This window comes from Echeneis naucrates, chromosome 8, assembly GCF_900963305.1.
Source record: "Echeneis naucrates chromosome 8, fEcheNa1.1, whole genome shotgun sequence".
NCBI lineage: Eukaryota > Metazoa > Chordata > Actinopteri > Carangiformes > Echeneidae > Echeneis > Echeneis naucrates.
The window spans coordinates 10,317,893-10,336,930 of NC_042518.1; the positions used below are offsets into that span (position 1 = coordinate 10,317,893).

General features: G+C 39.6%; 1 protein-coding gene across 1 annotated transcript; it reads right to left on the reverse strand.

Moving 5' to 3' along the window:
- Positions 1–3,054: 3,054 nt before the first annotated feature.
- Positions 3,055–13,833, reverse strand: LOC115047597 (myosin heavy chain, fast skeletal muscle-like). Its single transcript, XM_029508637.1, has 41 exons — positions 13,820–13,833; positions 13,564–13,611; positions 13,258–13,480; positions 12,948–13,091; positions 12,687–12,843; positions 12,546–12,573; positions 12,349–12,460; positions 12,169–12,261; positions 12,009–12,072; positions 11,425–11,523; positions 11,232–11,335; positions 11,007–11,145; positions 10,793–10,911; positions 10,534–10,683; positions 10,280–10,450; positions 9,884–10,190; positions 9,631–9,701; positions 9,449–9,536; positions 9,243–9,360; positions 9,037–9,160; positions 8,814–8,950; positions 8,434–8,689; positions 8,072–8,314; positions 7,752–7,928; positions 7,514–7,659; positions 7,311–7,401; positions 6,833–7,222; positions 6,589–6,715; positions 6,390–6,508; positions 6,041–6,237; positions 5,767–5,950; positions 5,504–5,669; positions 5,234–5,358; positions 4,811–5,119; positions 4,524–4,727; positions 4,316–4,441; positions 4,039–4,209; positions 3,809–3,913; positions 3,630–3,725; positions 3,409–3,540; positions 3,055–3,180 (listed from the first exon to the last, which is right to left on the reverse strand). Exons 3-41 carry the CDS (start codon positions 13,459–13,461, stop codon positions 3,163–3,165), a joined length of 5,811 nt encoding a protein of 1,936 aa, XP_029364497.1. The 5' UTR covers positions 13,462–13,480; positions 13,564–13,611; positions 13,820–13,833; the 3' UTR covers positions 3,055–3,162.
- Between the last annotated feature and the right edge of the window lie 5,205 nt (positions 13,834–19,038).

Consider the following 19,038-nt stretch of genomic DNA (forward strand, 5'->3'; position numbering starts at 1 on the left):
CCTTACAATAATTTGTTTACTTATGATTCAAATGAGTGTTTTGATATGATGTTTTTAACCAAGGATATCGTTTGTAAACCATTTACCTCAATGGATCCCAGATGAAATTAACTGGTATCTTGGGTAAACTCAAGGCACTAGAAAAGAGAGTTAATTGAATAGTTAATAGTATAGTCTTTTAGTGGTAACCTAATATTTAAAGAAACACATGGAGTTGGTTGTTTATGGTAAAATGCAATTGTATTAAATCAATTACAGCAGCAACAGTGTAGTTAATAGAAATTTTAACTGATGGAAATACAATTACAAAAAAATATTTGGCTTCACTCACCTGCGTCCGATGCCTGTCAGTTCATGCAGACATTTGGAGCTGCTGCTTTTATATACTCCAGTGTGCCTGCTCAGCACAAGTTTAATACTCAGTTTGGTCAATTACAGCGGCTTGTCACCTTATTGCTTGACATTGATATGTTCATAGCTTAGACAATGATAAGTATGATTTGTTTCACAATGCTGTCATATTTCTGTAATACAATAGTTAATTGTTTATCTTTAATCACTTCTCTGGCTAAATATGCTGGAAAGTAATGTAATGAAAGTAAAGAAAATTTTATAGGCAGTCTATACATTTGAAATGAGAACATTCAACAGTTATATGTAAAATTAATATATTTTCGTCCAGATACTTAAGCTGAAAGTCTCATTATTGCTAATGAATAATTGTATAAATGTTAAAAATACATGTTGACAGTTGTTTTAAATTATAATGCTATTATATAAGTAGTACATTTCCTAATTTTAATTGTTTTATTGTAAATATTGGCCCTTTAATTGATTCATTAATTACCATGACATGTAATTGCATTTTACTTAATATTGAATAGCATTAGTGCACAGCATAGTTTGTGAAGCATTTGTTTTGATAAATACAGCATATTATTTTAAAGATTAGATTTCAGTTGGCGCTGTCTTTGATGGGCAGTTGTGTCCACGTTTTGATATCACAGCCAGTACGGTCTTAATGTTGGAGAAGCGTCAGAATGTCACTGGTGTATAGTTGCAGGATACGCATGACTCAGATATCTGATACAAATCACACTGCTGCCCTTTCCTTTAATGTTGGAGGAATGCCACATACATCATGGAAATGAAATATAAGAAGAGGTGCCAACACAGATACAACCAAAAATAATAACCTCATAAACTTTCAAGGTTCAGGTGCTTTGCTTTTTTATTATTTTAAGTACTTTTTGCAAAGAGAAGGAGAGCAATGACAATTTTGGGCCAAGATATGATAATTCGTTATCAAATGTCTTGTTATTGTTAAGCTTTGGGAGCATTGCCCGCATCCATTTTGATGAATTAGTTGTTGACAGAACTGGATTTTTTTTTTTTTTTACCATCTTAGCAGCAGATCACAAGGTATTACTGCAGTCAAAAATAAAAGTGAGGGAGTAGGGATTTGTATTTGGCAGAGAGAGGGGGATATATCTGTCAGACTCATCCTGACATGTTGGCATCAGCCAAGTGGTAAGTCCATTTTATTTATGGTCTGGAATATTTACGTTTATGATTGACTTGATCTGTAGTTCTTTAATATAATACATGTGCTTATTAGATTTGTTGTGTATAGAACCTCAGGTAGTATATATAAAACTGAAACAGATTGTCCAAAACAAAGCACAACGAAAACACATCTATTATCTACAGATGTCCTTTTCTACTGTTCATCGTTCGTCTCGCTGATTTAAGTGAAAATCAGTAAAAAGGAACTTTCTGAGGTCCAGTAGGTCCAGTATTTACAGTTGTCAAAGGAAAAACCCACAAAGAGTGTCCTTGAAAGAAGTTGAACTCCCGGTGACCCCCCTATGGCTTAGCAATGGAGTGGGAGGAACCACTCCCATGAGGGGTAGAAATGTTTTGTCATAGGATAAAGGTGAGATGGTTAGAACAAATGAACATGTGGACTCAAACCATGCACGCAAAAGTCCCTGACAGCATAACAGCATAAACATTCAGCTCTCTGCCGTTTACAAGCTTGAAGCATACGTACTAAGAAGCATAACGTCAGGGCTGGTGAAGGTGAACCCAGGTGCAAAAAGGGGAAGCGAGGCAGAGGTACAGAGTCCAGTAAGGTAAGAACTTTAATCCAAATGGAGGCAGTGGGTCATACACAAAAAGCTGGCAATATCAGACAGACAAAACAGGCAAGGAGCAGGCAGAAAAATCCAACGTCAAAAAAACAATCCGGTCTTACACAAGGAGCAAACAACAGGGTACACGAGAGAGCTTAACGCACAGGTAGTAACAAACACAATTTGGAAATGAAGGCCCAGTGGGGCGGGGTTATATACACCAGGAAGCAATGCACAGATGAAACAAAACAGTGATCAACTCATGCTGGGAAAAAGAACAATGTGGGGAAGTACATAGCAGACAACATTATGGAAAATGAGATTTTCAAAATAAAACAGTGTATAAGACAACAAAAACACATTCTGACAAATATGGTGATGGATGACTCATTCGACTTTCCTCACCTCTAGACTTGTGCCTACAGTTTTTGCAACCTGCATATATACATTTATCTTTATGATTATGAACCTGTCAATGATATCCCTCCCTGTGTAATTGTTGACAGACTTTTCTTGATGACACAGTCCAATGCGTTGGCCTTGTGATGGACTGACGACCTGTCCAGGGTGTGTCCTGCCCTCGCCCGTGTGAGCTGGGACTGGCTCCAAATGAGTGAGTAAAAACTGTGTCTAGCAACATTAACAAAATAATTCAGTAGGGTTTATCCAGTATTGTGAGACGTAGGGATTCATTTGTGAAACTGTCGGGAGACAAATTAAGTTTAGTTGATGATTTGGTGGTAATGTGGCACACCCGGTGTCTTAAAATGTTGATTTGAACGATATATTCAATGATACAATCATTATCAGGTATTTTATCTTTGTAGTTGACAGTGAAACAGTTTAAACTGGTTCATCGTTGCTAAAGATCGCTGTTGTCATAAAACCATTTTGAAAAAAATACACAAAGTAAAGAGAATGCAGTGAAATGCTGGTTGTTTATTGACATATTACAGTGTATACAGAATTCAACAGTTGGTTCATATTTTATGAACTCTGTCAAATGACTTCATTTGGATGGGATCTCTTACTCAGCTGTATCACCCTAAAAAAGTAAGTAGAAAATGAAAATATTGAAGTTATTAGAACTTTTTGGAAGATTTTCATATAATTATTATCACAAACTGTTTTATATATATACATATATATGTAAGTGCAAATAAAAGGACAGAATACTTCTGAGCCCAATGAAATTAAGTACACATCTTTACATTTAACACTAAAATATATATACATAATATATATAATATATATAGATGCTTTTAAATATTACCTTTCCAATATCACGGCTCTTGGCTCTAAGCTTGTTGACCTGAGACTCAGCGATGTCGGCACGCTCCTGAGCTTCTTCCATCTCATGCTGAACCTTCCTGAATCTGGACATGTGAGTGTTGGCCTGTTCCTCCTGTGAAGTGTTTGGTGTTGATTTAGTTATCAGAGAGTTAGTAGTAATGATATAATTAAAATAACTGGCAGATGATGTAAATTACTTACAGCCTCCTCAGCCTGTCTCTTGTAAGCCTTGACTTTAAGCTGCAGTTTGTCCACCAGATCCTGGAGTCTGTGCATGTTCTTCTTGTCCTCCTCAGTCTATAAAAATATAAGAGATCGTAAGCGAAAGAGAATACACAAGCCAGGTTTCTGGTTGTTGTTCTTTTGGTAAGGTTCATCACCTGGTAGGTCAGCTCCTTCACTCTCCTCTCATATTTACGGACTCCTTTAACAGCATCAGCTCCACGTCTCTGTTCGGTTTCAACTTCAGCCTCCAGCTCACGTACCTTTAAAGTAATGAAAAATAAGACAGTATTATTTACAAAAGAGTAAGAAGTATATATTCCACACAGGAAACGCTTAATGCACCTGAAAAAATGATGTCTTATAAAGTTTTATACACAGCTCATACCCTGGCCTCCAGTTTCTGGAGCTGCTTCTTGCCACCCTTCATGGCGAGGTTCTCAGCCTCATCCAGACGATGCTGCAGGTCTTTGACTGTGACCTCCAGGTTCTTCTTCATCCTCTCCAGGTGAGCACTGGTGTCCTGCTCTTTCTTCAGCTCCTCAGCCATCATGGCAGCCTGAAATGATAAATAGTCTCTAAATCCACTTTCATCTGAAAAAAATCTGGCCGGTACTTATTGAATACAAAAAGCACATGAAGCAGTTTCTCAGACGTAAACTCACGTCAGTGATGGCCTTTTTGGCCTTCTCTTCAGCATTTCTTGCTTCCTGAACAGCATCATCCACTTCACCCTGAACTTGCACAAAGTCAGACTCCAGCTTCTTCTTGGTGTTCAGGAGACTGGTGTTCTGAATGTTTAAGAGGAGTCATGTTTAATATTTAGAATGTATTTTCCAAGGTGTGGCTTCTTCTGAATGAATTACAGCAAACCTGAGAGTGAAGCAGTCCGACACGCTCACTAGCATCAACCAGCTCCTGCTCAGCCACTTTGCGTCCTCTCTCTGTCTGTTCCAGAGCGACTCTCAGCTCCTCGATCTCAGCGATCATCAGGCCATTTCTACGTTCCACCATGGCAACCTGCTCCTTCATGTCCTCCTGTCCTCTGATAGCATCATCAAGGTGCAGCTGGGCATCCTGACATCAGGACAAAAAAACCAATATGAATTCTGCATTCTTCGTACTTGTTGCTTCTAATTAAATGATCATCTAATCCTCACCTTGAGCTGTCCCTGGACATTCCTCAGTTGTTTCTGGGCCTCAGCAGCCTGTCTGTTGGCATGGCTGAGCTGAATCTCCATCTCATTCAGGTCTCCCTCCATCTTCTTCTTCACTCTCAGGGCATCATTTCTGCTCCTGACCTCAGCATCAAGAGTGGTCTGCATGGAGTCAATCACCCTCTGGCTGTTCCTCTTGATCTGCTCCATCTCCTCATCCTTCTCTGCCAGCTTCCTGTCAACCTCACCCTTGACCTGGTTGAGCTCAAGCTGAACACGGAGGATCTTGGCCTCCTCGTGCTCCAGTGTGCCCTTAAACATTCAATCACAATCCAAAAGTTGCCTTTTTCAGAAACAAACTGTAAATATCTATATCCGCGTTAGCGTCCAGAGGTCTGAGATGTTTTATTTTAAATAAGATCATACCTCAGCTTCCTCCAGTGCTGACTGAATTTCAGCCTTCTCAGTCTCCACAGTCTTCTTGGCTTTCTCCAGCTCATGGATGCTCTTTCCAGTCTCCCCAATCTGTTCAGTCAGGTCTGAGATCTCCTCTATAAAGGAAACAAATCAAAACTGAGTTACACTTGTCCGACTACCTGAGAGCACCATATATATTGGAAATAGGATATGAGAAGTTGTTTGGCGGGATAAAGACTGATTGTCATTGTGACAATAAATATAATGAGATTGACATACGCTGCAGGTTCTTGTTCTCCCTCTTTATGGTCTCCAGATGATCCAGAGCCTCCTCATAGGAGTTCTTCATCTTGAACAGCTCAGTGCTGAGAGAGCGAGCCTCCTTCTGGGCTCCCTCCAGCTCTGCCTGGCCCTCCTCATACTTCTGCTTCCATTCTGCCAGGACCTAGATTTGTATCCATTAATGAGATGATTGTTAATAATTCAGGAAAGTATGTGTTCTTAGGATGAAATTAGTTTTAATTTCCACTAAAACTTGTTACCTTATCAAAGTTCCTCTGCTTCTTGTCAAGGTTGGCAGCCAGAGCGTTAGCTCTCTCCACATCAATCATGAGGTCCTCCACCTCACCCTGCAGCCTCTGCTTGGTCTTCTCCAAAGAGGCACACTTAGAGTTCACAGCCTCAATGGACTCCTCAGCATCCTGCAGACGCTGGGCGAGCTTTTTCCTGTCATTGAGAAGAATTTGTTGTGTTTAGTTTGAGGAATAAAACACAACAACAGATTCAGCAATGAAAAAGTGGAAAGGATGCAGGTACTTGGCCTCCTCCAGCTCCTCTGTGCGCTGGATAGCATCAGTCTCATATTTGGTTCTCCACTGAGCCACCTCACTGTTGGCCTTGGACATTCCTCTCTGCAGCTCAGCCTTGGCCTCCTGCTCCTCCTCAAACTGTTCTCTGAGCAGATCACAGTCATGGCGTGATGACTGAACAGAATGAGCCAGAGCATTCTTGGCCTGTTGTGGATTAAAAAACATTTTTAACTCAGAGATGAAGAATAAAACATTTATATTAATAAGCATATAACTGAGTTAAAAGGTATCATATAGTTATGTTATTTCATGTGGGTTTTTGGTGTCTTTCAAGATGTTTGTTCATTGTTTAATACCTTCACTTCCTCCTCAATGTGTCTCTTGAGCTCCTCAATCTGCTGAGTGAAGGCCTGTTTGCCTCTGGTCAGCTGAGAAACAAGAGCTTCTTTCTCCTCAAGCTGGCGAGAAAATTCACCTGTAATGAAGATATGCATTAATAATACAATATTATTTAAACATCATCCATAGATTGGGGTTATATGCTTTGTGACTCACCGTTCTCTGTCTGCAGTCTTGCCTTGTGTGCATTAATATCATTCAGCTGGCGAACATTCTCATCATTTTTAGCTTTCAGCTCACCAAGCTGGTCCTCAAGAGTTCTGCACATTTTCTCCAAGTTGCCCTGTCAATAACAAAACACATATTTAAGAAATGAAATGAACTGAATGATATGAAATGAAAGCCCTTCCATGAGCACAACAAAGAAGCATGGAAATATGAGGGAGCAGTAAAATCTGACCTTTGCTTTGGCCACAGCCTCCATGTTGCTGGAGAGGTCATCGATCTCCATCTTGTACTCGCTCTTCTCCTTCTCCAGCTTCTGCTTAACACGCTGGAGGTTGTCGATCTGTTCTCCCAGCTCTGCAACACTGTCAGCCTGCTTCTTGCGAAGAGCTGCTGCTGTAGCTTCATGCTGCAGGGTTGACTCTTCAAGGTCACGACGCAGCTTCTGGAACTCAGCTTCACGCTTCTTGTTCATCTCAATCTGAGCGGCTGTTGCTCCACCAGCTTCCTCAAGCCTCTCACTGATCTCCTCCAGCTCCCTGGAGAGGTCAGCTCTCTGCTTCTCAACCTTAGCCCGAGCAGCCCTCTCAGCCTCAATCTCCTCCTCCAGCTCCTCAATGCGGGCCTAGATTTCATAATAGTGGCATCAGAAGGTCACACATGTGTGGGAGTTCTCATTCACTGAGTTTACTGCTCACGTGAAGTAGTTTTACCTGGAGTTCCTTGATCTTCTTCTGAAGCTGAGCACCCAGGGACTGTTCATCCTCAATCTTGCTGAGGAGCTGGCTTATCTCAAAGTCTTTCCTAGTTGAGGAGATCAAGTATTCTTTCACTGTCATAATCCTGACTGGTGTTGCAATGTAATGTTTGAGAAGATGGAAATAGGACTGATAAAATAGAACAAACAAAAACCTACTTCTTGATTTTCTCATCAGATTGCTGCTTGTCATTCTCCAGATCCATAATGGATTCCTGGGCCAGTTTCAGATCTCCCTCAAGCTTCCTCTTGGCTCTCTCAAGGTCCATGCGGAGCTTCTTCTCTTGCTCCAGTGATCCCTCAAGCTATAAAATAATATGGACATTTCAGACAAAGACACTTTTGTGTATTTACAGAGCAAAAGTACAAAGCCGAAAACAAACTGTTGCTTTCTTACATCGTCCACTTGCTGTTCCAGCTTGGTCTTGGCCTTGGTCAGAGTGTTGACTTTGTCTTCCTCTGCCTGGAGATCATCCAGTGTTTGCTGGTGGGCCTCTTGGAGAGCCTTCTTCTCTTTGGTCAACTTGGCGATGGCCTCATCTTGAGATGCCATCTCCTCAGTGAGGTTTTTCACCTGAAGTTACAGAGGAAGAACATCGTACACTGTGTTTAAATCAGCTCTGTTGACCATAAATATCTATATTATATATATATCTATATAATATTGACCATAAACATGTACATATAACATGTATTTGTGGAGCATTTCATTTGAACCTTGTTTTCAGTGGCATGTTTCTCCTTCTCCACTTTAGCCAGGGTGAGCTCCAAGTCATCAATGTCCTTCTTCAGCTCAGAGCATTCATCCTCCAGCTTCCTCTTCTTGGCAGTCAGCTCAGCATTGATTTCCTCTTCATCCTCCAGTCTCTCAGTTGTCTCTTTGAGTTTGGCCTCCAGCTGGATCTTGCTCTTAATGAGTCCCTCACACCTTTCCTCAGCATCTGAGAGGTTCTCAGTTTCCTGTAAAAGCACACATGAGGATTTATTTTGACTGAATCGAAAAGCCCTTGCAAGGACTGCAAATACTGAGCTCATGGAATTGTTTCATTGTCACTTGATCAAACGTCTTGGCTACTCACAGCAGCCACTTGCAGTTGCAGGTCATTCTTCTCCTGCAGCAGGGAAACCATCTTCTCTTCCAGCTCCTTCTTCTTGGCCAGAGCAGTAGCCAAGTCTGATTGCATTTTGTCGTAGTTCTCCTTCATCTGCTGCAGCTCCTTCTCAGTCTCTGCACTCTTCAGAAGAGGCTTGACCTTGAAGTAAAGTTTCAACCATGGCCAATTTTTGACATTCATGAATGAGCGGATGTTGTACTGAATGGAGAAGATTGATTCCCTGGAAAAATAAAAATCATAGATCATATGATTTGTAATGTAATAGGTATTAGCAAATGTGATATCTATGAATATTGAAATATCTATATAGCTGGACAGTAGCGTTTAGAGTCTTGAAATCCTACCTCCTCTCCATCATCTTAACAAACTCCTTCCTCATGACATATCCTCTGCAGAGAGCCTGAGTCATGGTCACCAGCGCAGCCAGTTTTTCATCTCTCATCTCCTCCAGGGTACCCAGCAGACCAGCTTTGAAGAACACCTATGGTGTCGAGTTAAGTAAACCAACTGTCAGTAAACATGAATGTTGCAGGATGTATACACCTGATCTTTAATGCAGCATTGTACCTTAGTGTGTCCAAACTTGTACTGAGTGTGGTCCACATCAATGGATCCCAGCAGCTTCTCTGAAGCTTTCTTGTTGTCAATGAACTGTCCCTCAGGGATGACACTGGCATTCAAAACTTTGTATCTACAAAAGCAAAAATATTTTATTCACATTCAGTAAACAGTTTGTCCTGGTGTGTCGACAGATTAAAAGTGCAAACAGCCACCTCTGCTTGAAGTCACCGTAGAGGATTCTGCTGGGGAAACCCTTTCTGCAGATTCTGATGCCCTCCAGCACACCGTTACACCTCAGCTGGTGGATGACCAGGAAGTTTTCCATAAGACCTGAGATTTACAATTCATATGATATTAAATAAGACTTTTCATCACTGTTTAAACATAATTTAAAAAACCTGGATAAAGAGCTTCATACCTGGGGTCTTTGATTCATTGGGAATCAGACAACGCACAAAGTGAGGATGGGTGCTCCTCAAGTTGGTCATCAGTTTGCCCAAGTTCTCCTGTGGATCATAATATTGCAATAGTACGTCCAACATCATTTCAATCTGAGACATTTAATTGCATTTTGAATCAAAAATATGAAACAATACATACCCTGAAAAGAGCAGACACGGTCTGGAAGGAACCACCCTTCTTCTTACCCTTCTTACCACCACCAGAAGCCTCTGTATTGCAATACATGTAATTTCATGTGAAAGACTGAATAATTGATACTATTGAATTATCTGGGAGTTCCTTTCTTGAACAGGAGCGAATATATAACCAAAGAGCAATCATCAATATCTTCAAAGGATTTTCTAGTTCATGCTTAATCTTAATGCTTACTCTATCCACTCTTGTTTCTTACCATCAGCTGAAGCATGGGCTGCATACAGGAAGCACAGCAGTTTGTTTGAAGACTTCTGGTAGAGCTGAACAACTGAGTCATTCAGTGGGTCCTTGTTCTTGTCCAGCCAGCCAGTGATATTGTAGTCCACAGTACCAGCATAGTGAACCAGGGAGAAGTGGGCCTCAGCTTTCCCCTTTGCTGGTTTTGGCTTCTCAAAGGCCTTGGTTTTACCAAGATGCTGATCGTGCAGCTTGTTCTTGAAGGTCGTGTCAGAGGCCTTGGGGAACATGCACTCCTCTTCAAGGATGGAGAAGATGCCCATTGGCTGAGAAGAGTTTACATTTTACATACATTTTAACGTTGATGAACAGAAGTTAGAAAAATGCACTAATGTTTAACTGGGTGGCTGCTCACCTTCTCAATAAGCTCAATGCAGGCAGCCAAGTCCATACCGAAGTCAATGAACTCCCATTCAATGCCTTCTTTCTTGTACTCCTCTTGCTCCAGGACAAACATGTGGTGGTTGAAAAACTGTTGCAGTTTCTCGTTGGTGAAGTTGATGCACAGTTGCTCCAAGCTGTTGAACTGGAATTGCAGAAAGATGTTAAATTCTATGGAAACATTTTGTGGACCTTAAGAAGTGCTCAGATATGTCTCAGCATACTTACATCAAAGATCTCAAATCCAGCAATGTCCAACACTCCAATGAAGAACTGTCTGGCCTGCTTTGTGTCCAGCATCTCATTGATACGGATGACCATCCACAAGAACATTTTCTCATAGACAGACTTGCAAAGGGCCATAGTGGCATTGTTGACCTAAAAGGACATTGAAGCATTACATTTATTCTCCTGCATGATGCTGCATCATTACAAATATGAAAAAGCCTCACAAAGTTCCAGAGAGTTGATTTCCTTCTTTAATTACCTGAGGAACGGTCTGACCTTTGGTGACCATTTCATTGCCGACCTTGACTCTTGGGTAGCACAGAGCTTTCAGCATATCAGCTGAGTTCAGACCCATGAGGTAGGCGATTTTATCAGCCACTGATAGGAAGAAAGAAACAACATATTAGATACACATGAATTTCAGAAGGATTTTCCATACCATAAAATCTGCATGGTGAGAATGGTGTTATTACCCTCAGTGCCATCAGGCTCAGCCTGCTCCTCGCGCTGCTTCTGCTTGAATTTCATGTTGCCATGATGCATCACAGCACCAGTGAGCTTGTAGATGTTGATTTTCTCATCAGCAGTGAAGCCCAAGATGTCAATAGCAGTCTGGAAGTTAAATGAAGGAAACTTATTGGTATCTGAAAACATTTGTCTCAGTGTACTCAGTGTCTATTTCTCTAACTTCATCTTACATCTGTAGCAATGAACTCCTCCACATCATCGATGCTTTTGACAGTGATTTCACCCTGGCTGATCATTGGGTAGTCATAGGGGTTGGTGGTGATCAGAAGAGCCTCTAGAAGAAGAGAGCAGAAAATGAATGAGTTTTCTTCCTGATATTTGTTGTAGTTTATAATTTAAAATGAAAGAAGTCCACCAGCATACCCAGCAGCTCAGGCTTGTGGCCAGTCATCAGCTGATAGAAGATATGGTAGCTCCTCTCAGCAGACAGCTGGAAGGTCACACGGGACTTCTCCAGCAGATCTTAAATGAGAAATTCAGTTGAATGATTCAAAATGATCCCATTCCAACATAAAATACAGATAGAATTTTTTCTTGAACCGGTTTTATTCATTTTTCAGTTAAACACATTTGCACACTGAAGCAACGTTTGTTCTGTGTTATCAGACCAGCAGATGGCAGGAAGTTATTGTGCAGGTGCATGTAGTACTTGAGTTGTGGTTAACCGACACAAAAACTTCACAACAAGTACAGCTTTGTTTTCCTCAAACAACCCTAACCCTAACCCTAACCCTAAACCCTCAAATTGCTTGTTTGTCAGCTGTCCCATGCTGAACGTAATCCTGAACATAAAACTTGTTCCAACAGGGACATGCATCCATTCTCATTTATTTATAGTGTAAGTCAAAAGGTCTTACCTTGCACATTTATAAATATGTCTTAATACACTTAATCCCCACCCTAACCCACACAGATGACTGTCAAATTACTTGGTGATTAAAACTTACATGTTTCAATATCAGCTGAAGACAGCTTTCCTGAAGAACCAAAGTGGATTCTGATGAATTTACCCTAGAGGGGCAGATTATTAAGCAAGAAAAAAATCTGAATTTGGCAACACGAAGCAAAACTAAACAAAACAAGGTATATATGTTTTCAGTCACTTACAAAACGAGAGGAGTTGTCATTCCTCACAGTCTTGGCATTACCGTAGGCCTCAAGCAGAGGGTTGGCTGCAATGATTTGGTCTTCCAGTGAGCCCTGCGAGAGAAGATTATAGTTGGATAAACTGAACATCTGTAAGACTCTTCTTTTTAGATCAAACTTGGTACTAGATATGAATTTTACCTGCATTTTGCCAGATCCTGCCTCAGCTTTCTTGGATCCAATAGCTGCAATTGTTGCAAAGTACTGGATGACACGCTTGGTGTTGACAGTCTTTCCAGCACCAGATTCTCCACTGGGGGTAGAAGGAGCACACGTCAAAACTGAGGTTATCATCAAGTTTATTGAAATTTAGCGTGACAATTTTGTGTAATACTCACGTAATCAGGACAGACTGGTTCTCACGATCTGAAATCCAAACATACAGGCATCATAAGAGGTAACCTTCAAAGCTGCTGCAGTTGACTTAACCGAAGGTAAAGTTCTCCAGCTGCAAGTTAACATTGTAACCTTGATCTTACCAGTGAGCATGAACTGATAGGCATTGTCAGAGATGGAGAAGATGTGGGGAGGAGCCTCAATCCTCTTCTTGCCTCTGTATGCTGCCACGCAAGTGGCGTCATACACAGGAAGCCACTTGTAGGGGTTGACGACAACGCAGAACAACCCAGAGTAGGTCTGTTGTTGTCGAGAAAACACAATATTTTAATGCTTGAGGATCTATATGATATTTAGATTACTTTGCTTCCATCAATACTTTTCCAAGCAAAATCAAAACTCACATAGATCATCCATGATGCATAACGCTCTTTGAGGTTATACAGCACAGACGGCTCGTTGAGGTGGGTCATCATGGCCATGTCCTCCATCTTATCGAACTTTGGAGGATTCCTGGGGTGGATGTCATCCTCTTTTACAGTGACTGACTGCAAAAGAAACAGAGTTAAAAGGCCTTTTTGTAACAAAGATAAATTCCGATAAAGCTCTAGCGGTTGGATGACCAATTTTCACAGTAATGGTCTATTATTGAGGCACAGTGACAAAATAAAACATTTTAGAAACTACTTTCAAATTGTATAATCAAGCACTTACCTTTCCCCCATCGGTGTCAACGGTGGCTTTGCCCCCCTCTTTCTTCACAAGTTTACCCTTGACGTACATCTCATCAGTATCAACCACAAAGACGGCCGTTTTGGCATCAAATGGAGCAGTCTGGGCCTCAATTCTCTCCTTCTCTGGCTTGCGGAGGTAAATGGCCGCCGCGCCATACTGCTCCATTTCCGCATCTGTGCTCATGGTGGCACTTTAGTGGAAACTGAAAATATTAAGTCAACCATGAATTTATTATGGAACGCTGATTCATCTCTAATACTCTTGTCTTTATCATGTGGACTTTACCTCAACTAAAGTGAACCGATTCTTTGGTGTCCTGTGTACGTCAGGATGCTATAAAAACAAAGTGGGCAGGTAAAATGTAAGTCTCTTGGTTTGTAATTGTAGAAGATTTTTAAGGTATAATTTAACATATATAAAAGCAATTTGAGTTTAGCAAAGTAGATGAAAAGTAAAAGACTGAGGCTTGCATATTGGTTAAAAGTGACACACTATAATGATTTGATTGAAACATGCAATGGGAGCAACTGAGTGCACTCACCTGTCTTAGATGCCTTTCAGTTAAGCCTGATGGCCAGAGCTGCTGTTCTTATATATGATGAGTCTGCCTCCTCAGCATACGTGGCCATCTCAATTTGGTCAGGAATGTTTGACACTTTGTTGCTTGATAGTGATATGCTCAGTGCATTTATACGTATGTTTAATTTTACTTACTTGACTTCTTAATATATAACACTTACATTTTACTTAATTGTATTAAAAAGGCAAAAATAATTGTATCTCATTTATAAAGTATTTTTTTCGTTAATATTGAGAAATAGTGACTTAATTGTTAAGTATGTTCGTATATACTATTATGTAGACTGTACAGAACACAGTGCCAAATTAATTATACTTATAATCTTGATGTAAATATTGTTACATTGATTAATGTATTCATATATTATAGCAATACATATTATTCATATTCAAAACAACACTGTCAGTAGCTAATGATATTATTCACAGGTTGATACTTTTGTATAAATAATATGTTAATTTAAAAAAGGTAAATGAAAAGGGGATCATGTAATAGAAATCCTTCCCTTTCCTACTTCTTTTTGGACCACAATTTTTTTCTTGAAATTTGATCCTTAAATTATTGATCTATTCATGTTTTACAACTTGATTATTCTTATGAATTCTAAGTACACCAGTAATGCCTGCAGCATATTCAATGGCAATTTTCAAAAGTTCGTAGCAATATTTGTGAATTATTTACTCCAATAAATCTAGACAGCGTAATGATTTTCATTTGACACAGTTTATGGGAGGCATCTGTGTCCCGTTTAGTTTTGATATTGCAGCCAGTAATGGGTTTTAAATTTGGAGAAGCATTGAAATGTCACTGGTGTTCAGTTACAGGACATACAAATCTCAGATATCTGAAATAAAATTCAGGCTCATGGTCTTGCCATTAACACTTGACAAGTGTTATGTTTCTCCTGGGAACAGATTTTAAAAAGACTGCCAACTCAAATAATCAAACATCATAAACATGTTCATCCTAAGTACCATTTACAGTTGAACAGTGGAAAAGATGTAGCTTTTAAGTAGAACACTGCTATATTCACTGACTGACTGAGAAATGATTTAATGATGGGAAAATCTAGGATCATTTCCAAGATCAACTTTCATTTCCAAGTTTTGCAGAGACTTGGCTTATTATTTCCCATCATACCAGAAGATCACGAGGCACCACTGTGGTCAAAAATAAACCCAGCTAAGGAAGGCATTAGTAATTCATATTTGGCATGGAGACAAAGGCACAGATATATTTTTAGGACACATTTAGATATGTTGTTAACAACATATCCAAAGTTTAAAGAGATGTATCTTGCCAAATAATACCTTTGAGTAAATGAAATGCTGTGTAGATAATGCAGGGCCATGTCAGTAATTCATTATCTACATTACATTCTGGATAGTTATTGTTGGCCCATCGTGTGGTAGAATTGCCAGAAAAATTGCAGTGTTGACATACAGTATTAAAAAACAACAAACTGAGTAAAGTGCTCCACTCGTTTTTATCCAAAAGCCCGTATTGATGATGCAGTTTAATTTGCAGATGAAGCTCAACAGATTTGAAATAGGGAAAATGGCTGATCCCAAAAGGCCTCCAACTGCTTGTGGAGAAGCACATTAAAATTTGGAGGTCATTATGCCTGTGTGTAGTTTTCTACAAAATATACAAGCTAATTAGAATAAAGGCACTGAAGAGAAAAAGGAGGCCGGCCCAGTGTTAAGGAAGTGTTTTCTAACAGTGACACTGTCAGCAGGGCCAGGGCAGGAAAGCGACATGAAGCAACAGATGGTCAAACAATGAGAAGAAAGATACTGTATTGGACTAGATGCATGTTCTTCGTGTAAATGGCAACATCTTATTAAAAATGCTTCCAAGTGTACAGTATCTTGGCAAAGTGAGTTTCCCAGAAACACTAATGCAGTTTCTACCACTGCATGATTGGAATTTTTGTCATGTTTGTGAGAATCCCTGAGAACCTCCTTGGATTAGCTGTTTTGCACAATGGCCCTTACCCTGGATGACCCTTGTTATAGTTGCATGGTTTTCATTTCATAACCCATTTTAACAAGTTATAGCAGACGCAGGGAAACGAAGGCTGGTCTGTGGGGTCTGATCCAACAGTGGACTTGTAGTTTGTAGTTTGTGAATAGGACCACACGGCCTCTGGTGGGGTGCCCATGCTGATTCCTGACCACAGTCAGGACCTAAAATGAGCTTGTGCACATCAGAACTGGACCACAGAGAAACAGCTGGCTTGGTGTAAGGAATGAAGTTTTCTTTTACATCATGTGAATGGCCGGCTGTGTGTGTTGTGTGATGCCATGTAATGTTTAGTTTGACAGGAACAGCCTCCCTAAACATTGTTGCAGACTAAGACCAGCCCTTCATGGAAAGCCTGAGTCCCTTTCAGCAGGATAAAGCACCCGTTATCCTGCAAAATGGATCAGGAATGGTTTGTGCAACACGACAATGAGTTCAAGGTGTTGACTGGAGCTCCTAATTCTGTAGATCTTAATCTATTTGAGCATGTATGACATTACTTTCTCCAACTTCAGCGATTTTGGAAAGTATTAGAACCATAGATACAAATCCCAACTCCAAATGTGATCTTCTACTAAATATTTTTCTGTATTTCAGCCGCTTACTTTTATAAAATTAGAACATCTCAATCATGGTTTACATTATACATGCTCAGGGTGGGTACGAGATGTGCTGTGGGGGAGATATCAGATTTTATAGAGGCCCCATCTAATTTATTTGATGACTGCCCACTTTTTCAATTAGGTAAAATCTTGGATAGCATGATCAGAAATAGAACGGCATTTGCAAGTCTAGCCTCATGTGTCAGTGAGTATGAACTGATGACAGAGGCTTGCGGACTACATATAAGGTGGTTTATTTGCCTGCGTAGTAGGTTATTTTCATCACTGGTGTGTGGCATTTGTTTACAACCTTAGCTACAAAGCTTTATACCAAAGTAGAGACAATAATATATAGCTGGTGTTTTGGCAGCTTTCTTTCTTGTGGTAATACTGCATTGATACGGTTAATTTACAGTAAGTGAATAGAAGTAGAGGTCAGTTGCTGCCAATGTTTTAAAGGTTATCTAGTGCTCCCAGAGTCATTAGAGACTAGTCAGTTGTATTTTCTGTGCGATTCAAAATGCAAGCTACAAAACCGATGTAAGAAATCTGTACTCTCATGAAGATTCTCTGTGTCATTCCATGAACATTTTTTAATTGTTGTGTGTCTGTTACATTAGCATAACGTTAAATTCCTAATATCTTTACCAGTATTATTAATGTGTGAAATCCCAGGTACAAGTACCAAGATCCAAATTCAACATACTGTACCATCTACCTGACATCTTTATATATTGAAATATTTTCAACTGTGTTTCTTTTCCATATATAAGATATCCTGGGTCACTGAGGGCGTTATTTATGCAAACATCAACAGTTTCATTCAGAACAGATCACTGAAAGCTTTTGGTGATGATAATGTATTGTCCGTCAGATGGCTTCAGTAACAACAATTCTGGTTCTGAAGAAAATCATGAAACAACAAACAAGGTGGTGCTCTGCATCTTGGTCTGCAACTGCCTCCAACTGCAGGCATGGCAGAGTGTACCATTCATGAAATAGTGTTGAATGTGGCTTGCAGCCGTTTACAAATAATATAAAAGTTGATTCATGGACATTAAAGTTTAAACATGTTGCTAATTTTAACAGTCCTTTTCTAAATTTCATGAGTAGCTTTGGAGATTGCTGTTTAAATGTTTTTCAGATTTCATAAATATCAAGTTGCAGACACTTTCACATTTGAAATGAAAGACCATCAACCCCTCAGTGACATTAAGATAATACAGCTGACAGTACACATTATTAGAACAGTGCTATGTATCTCGCGAATAAATGTAGATATAGTTTGGGACAAAAATAAGTCACAATGCTTGACAAACTTTCACAATAATTATACTATATTTGAAACTTGTGCAGGTCTGCTCACAAAAAACTGTGTCTATGACAGTGATAACTAATAGCAAGTAATAACTAAAGAACAGCTATAACTAACCTAACAATATGCTATAAAGTTTGTAACTGGGCTCGTGCACTGTTTGATTAAAATCAAAATCAGCAGACTCTATTAATAGGAATTATATAGAATTAAGAGATAAAGATGTACCAAAAGTGCTCAGTTTTGGAATTGACCCCAAAATGTTTGTGGTCTACAAAAAAAAAAAATCTCAGTACATCTCATATTCCTGTCATAAGAATTAATTCTCCATAATAGTTCAATGCTCAAGTATATTAATATATATCCCCCATAAATGGACATGAAAACAGCTGGCAACTTGGTTGAGATCAGGCCCAAAATAAGTTCCGCCTAGGGCAACAAGAGTGTGTGTGTGCATGTGTGTTTAAGTGCGTGTACATGTTCATATTTGTCTGAGGGTCTGAATGTATGTGGGTTTGTTTTTAGGAGAAAGAGTGAAAAATTATCCAGAGTGAACTAAGTTTTTTTTTTTTTTTTTTAAAGACTATTTGTATGCTCTTCAAATCTATATACTGTCCAACTGAAAAAGGAAAAGGTGCTCTTCACTTAGCTCTATTACTGATATATATTTTCCTTTGGCATTTGGCATTGGAGTTTCCCCTATGGTAGGAAATACCCTTTGTTGAACTGGTGGTGTTGGTTTCCTTTCTTGCTGATACGACATATTTCCCTTCTAACTGTATATTCCTCTCAGGAGGATACGAAAGTGATGTGAAATCTAAATACGTCTCAGAGGAAAGTGGACAGGGCTCGAGGATGAAGGGATATCAAGAGCAGATTCCAAGTCAAGCTTTAATTTCTTCAAGGGAACATGGTGCAAGGAGATGCATACCTTGGCAACACAAAGCATTTGTCGCCTGTGACTTTCCAAATAGAGCATTGCATTAATGCTGGGCAGGCCTGAGCCAAACAGATGAAGAAAAATAGTGGCTATATAATCTCTTATTTGTATTTAAACCAATCTGCCCACAGATAGATTTATGATGATGAGTAGGAAGGCAAGGTTAACTTCAGCTTTTGTGTGGACTCATCTTTTTTTTTCTTTGTCATACAATGTTGGCAATGAGGGAAAAAACCTTTTGGTATGAGTACCAGCTGATATTGAAAGCTTTGTAAGGTAAAATTAAAATGAATTAATA

Excerpts from the sequence above, each read along its gene's own strand:
- LOC115047597 (XM_029508637.1), bottom strand. The coding sequence starts at position 13,461 with ATGAGCACAGATGCGGAAATGGAGCAGTATGGCGCGGCGGCCATTTAC. Across the intron at positions 12,461-12,545 it reads AACCAGTCTGTCCTGATTAC|TGGAGAATCTGGTGCTGGAA; the intron begins GTGAGTATTACA and ends TTCTACCCCCAG. Across the intron at positions 4,728-4,810 it reads ATGTCCAGGGACAGCTCAAG|GATGCCCAGCTGCACCTTGA; the intron begins GTGAGGATTAGA and ends TCCTGATGTCAG.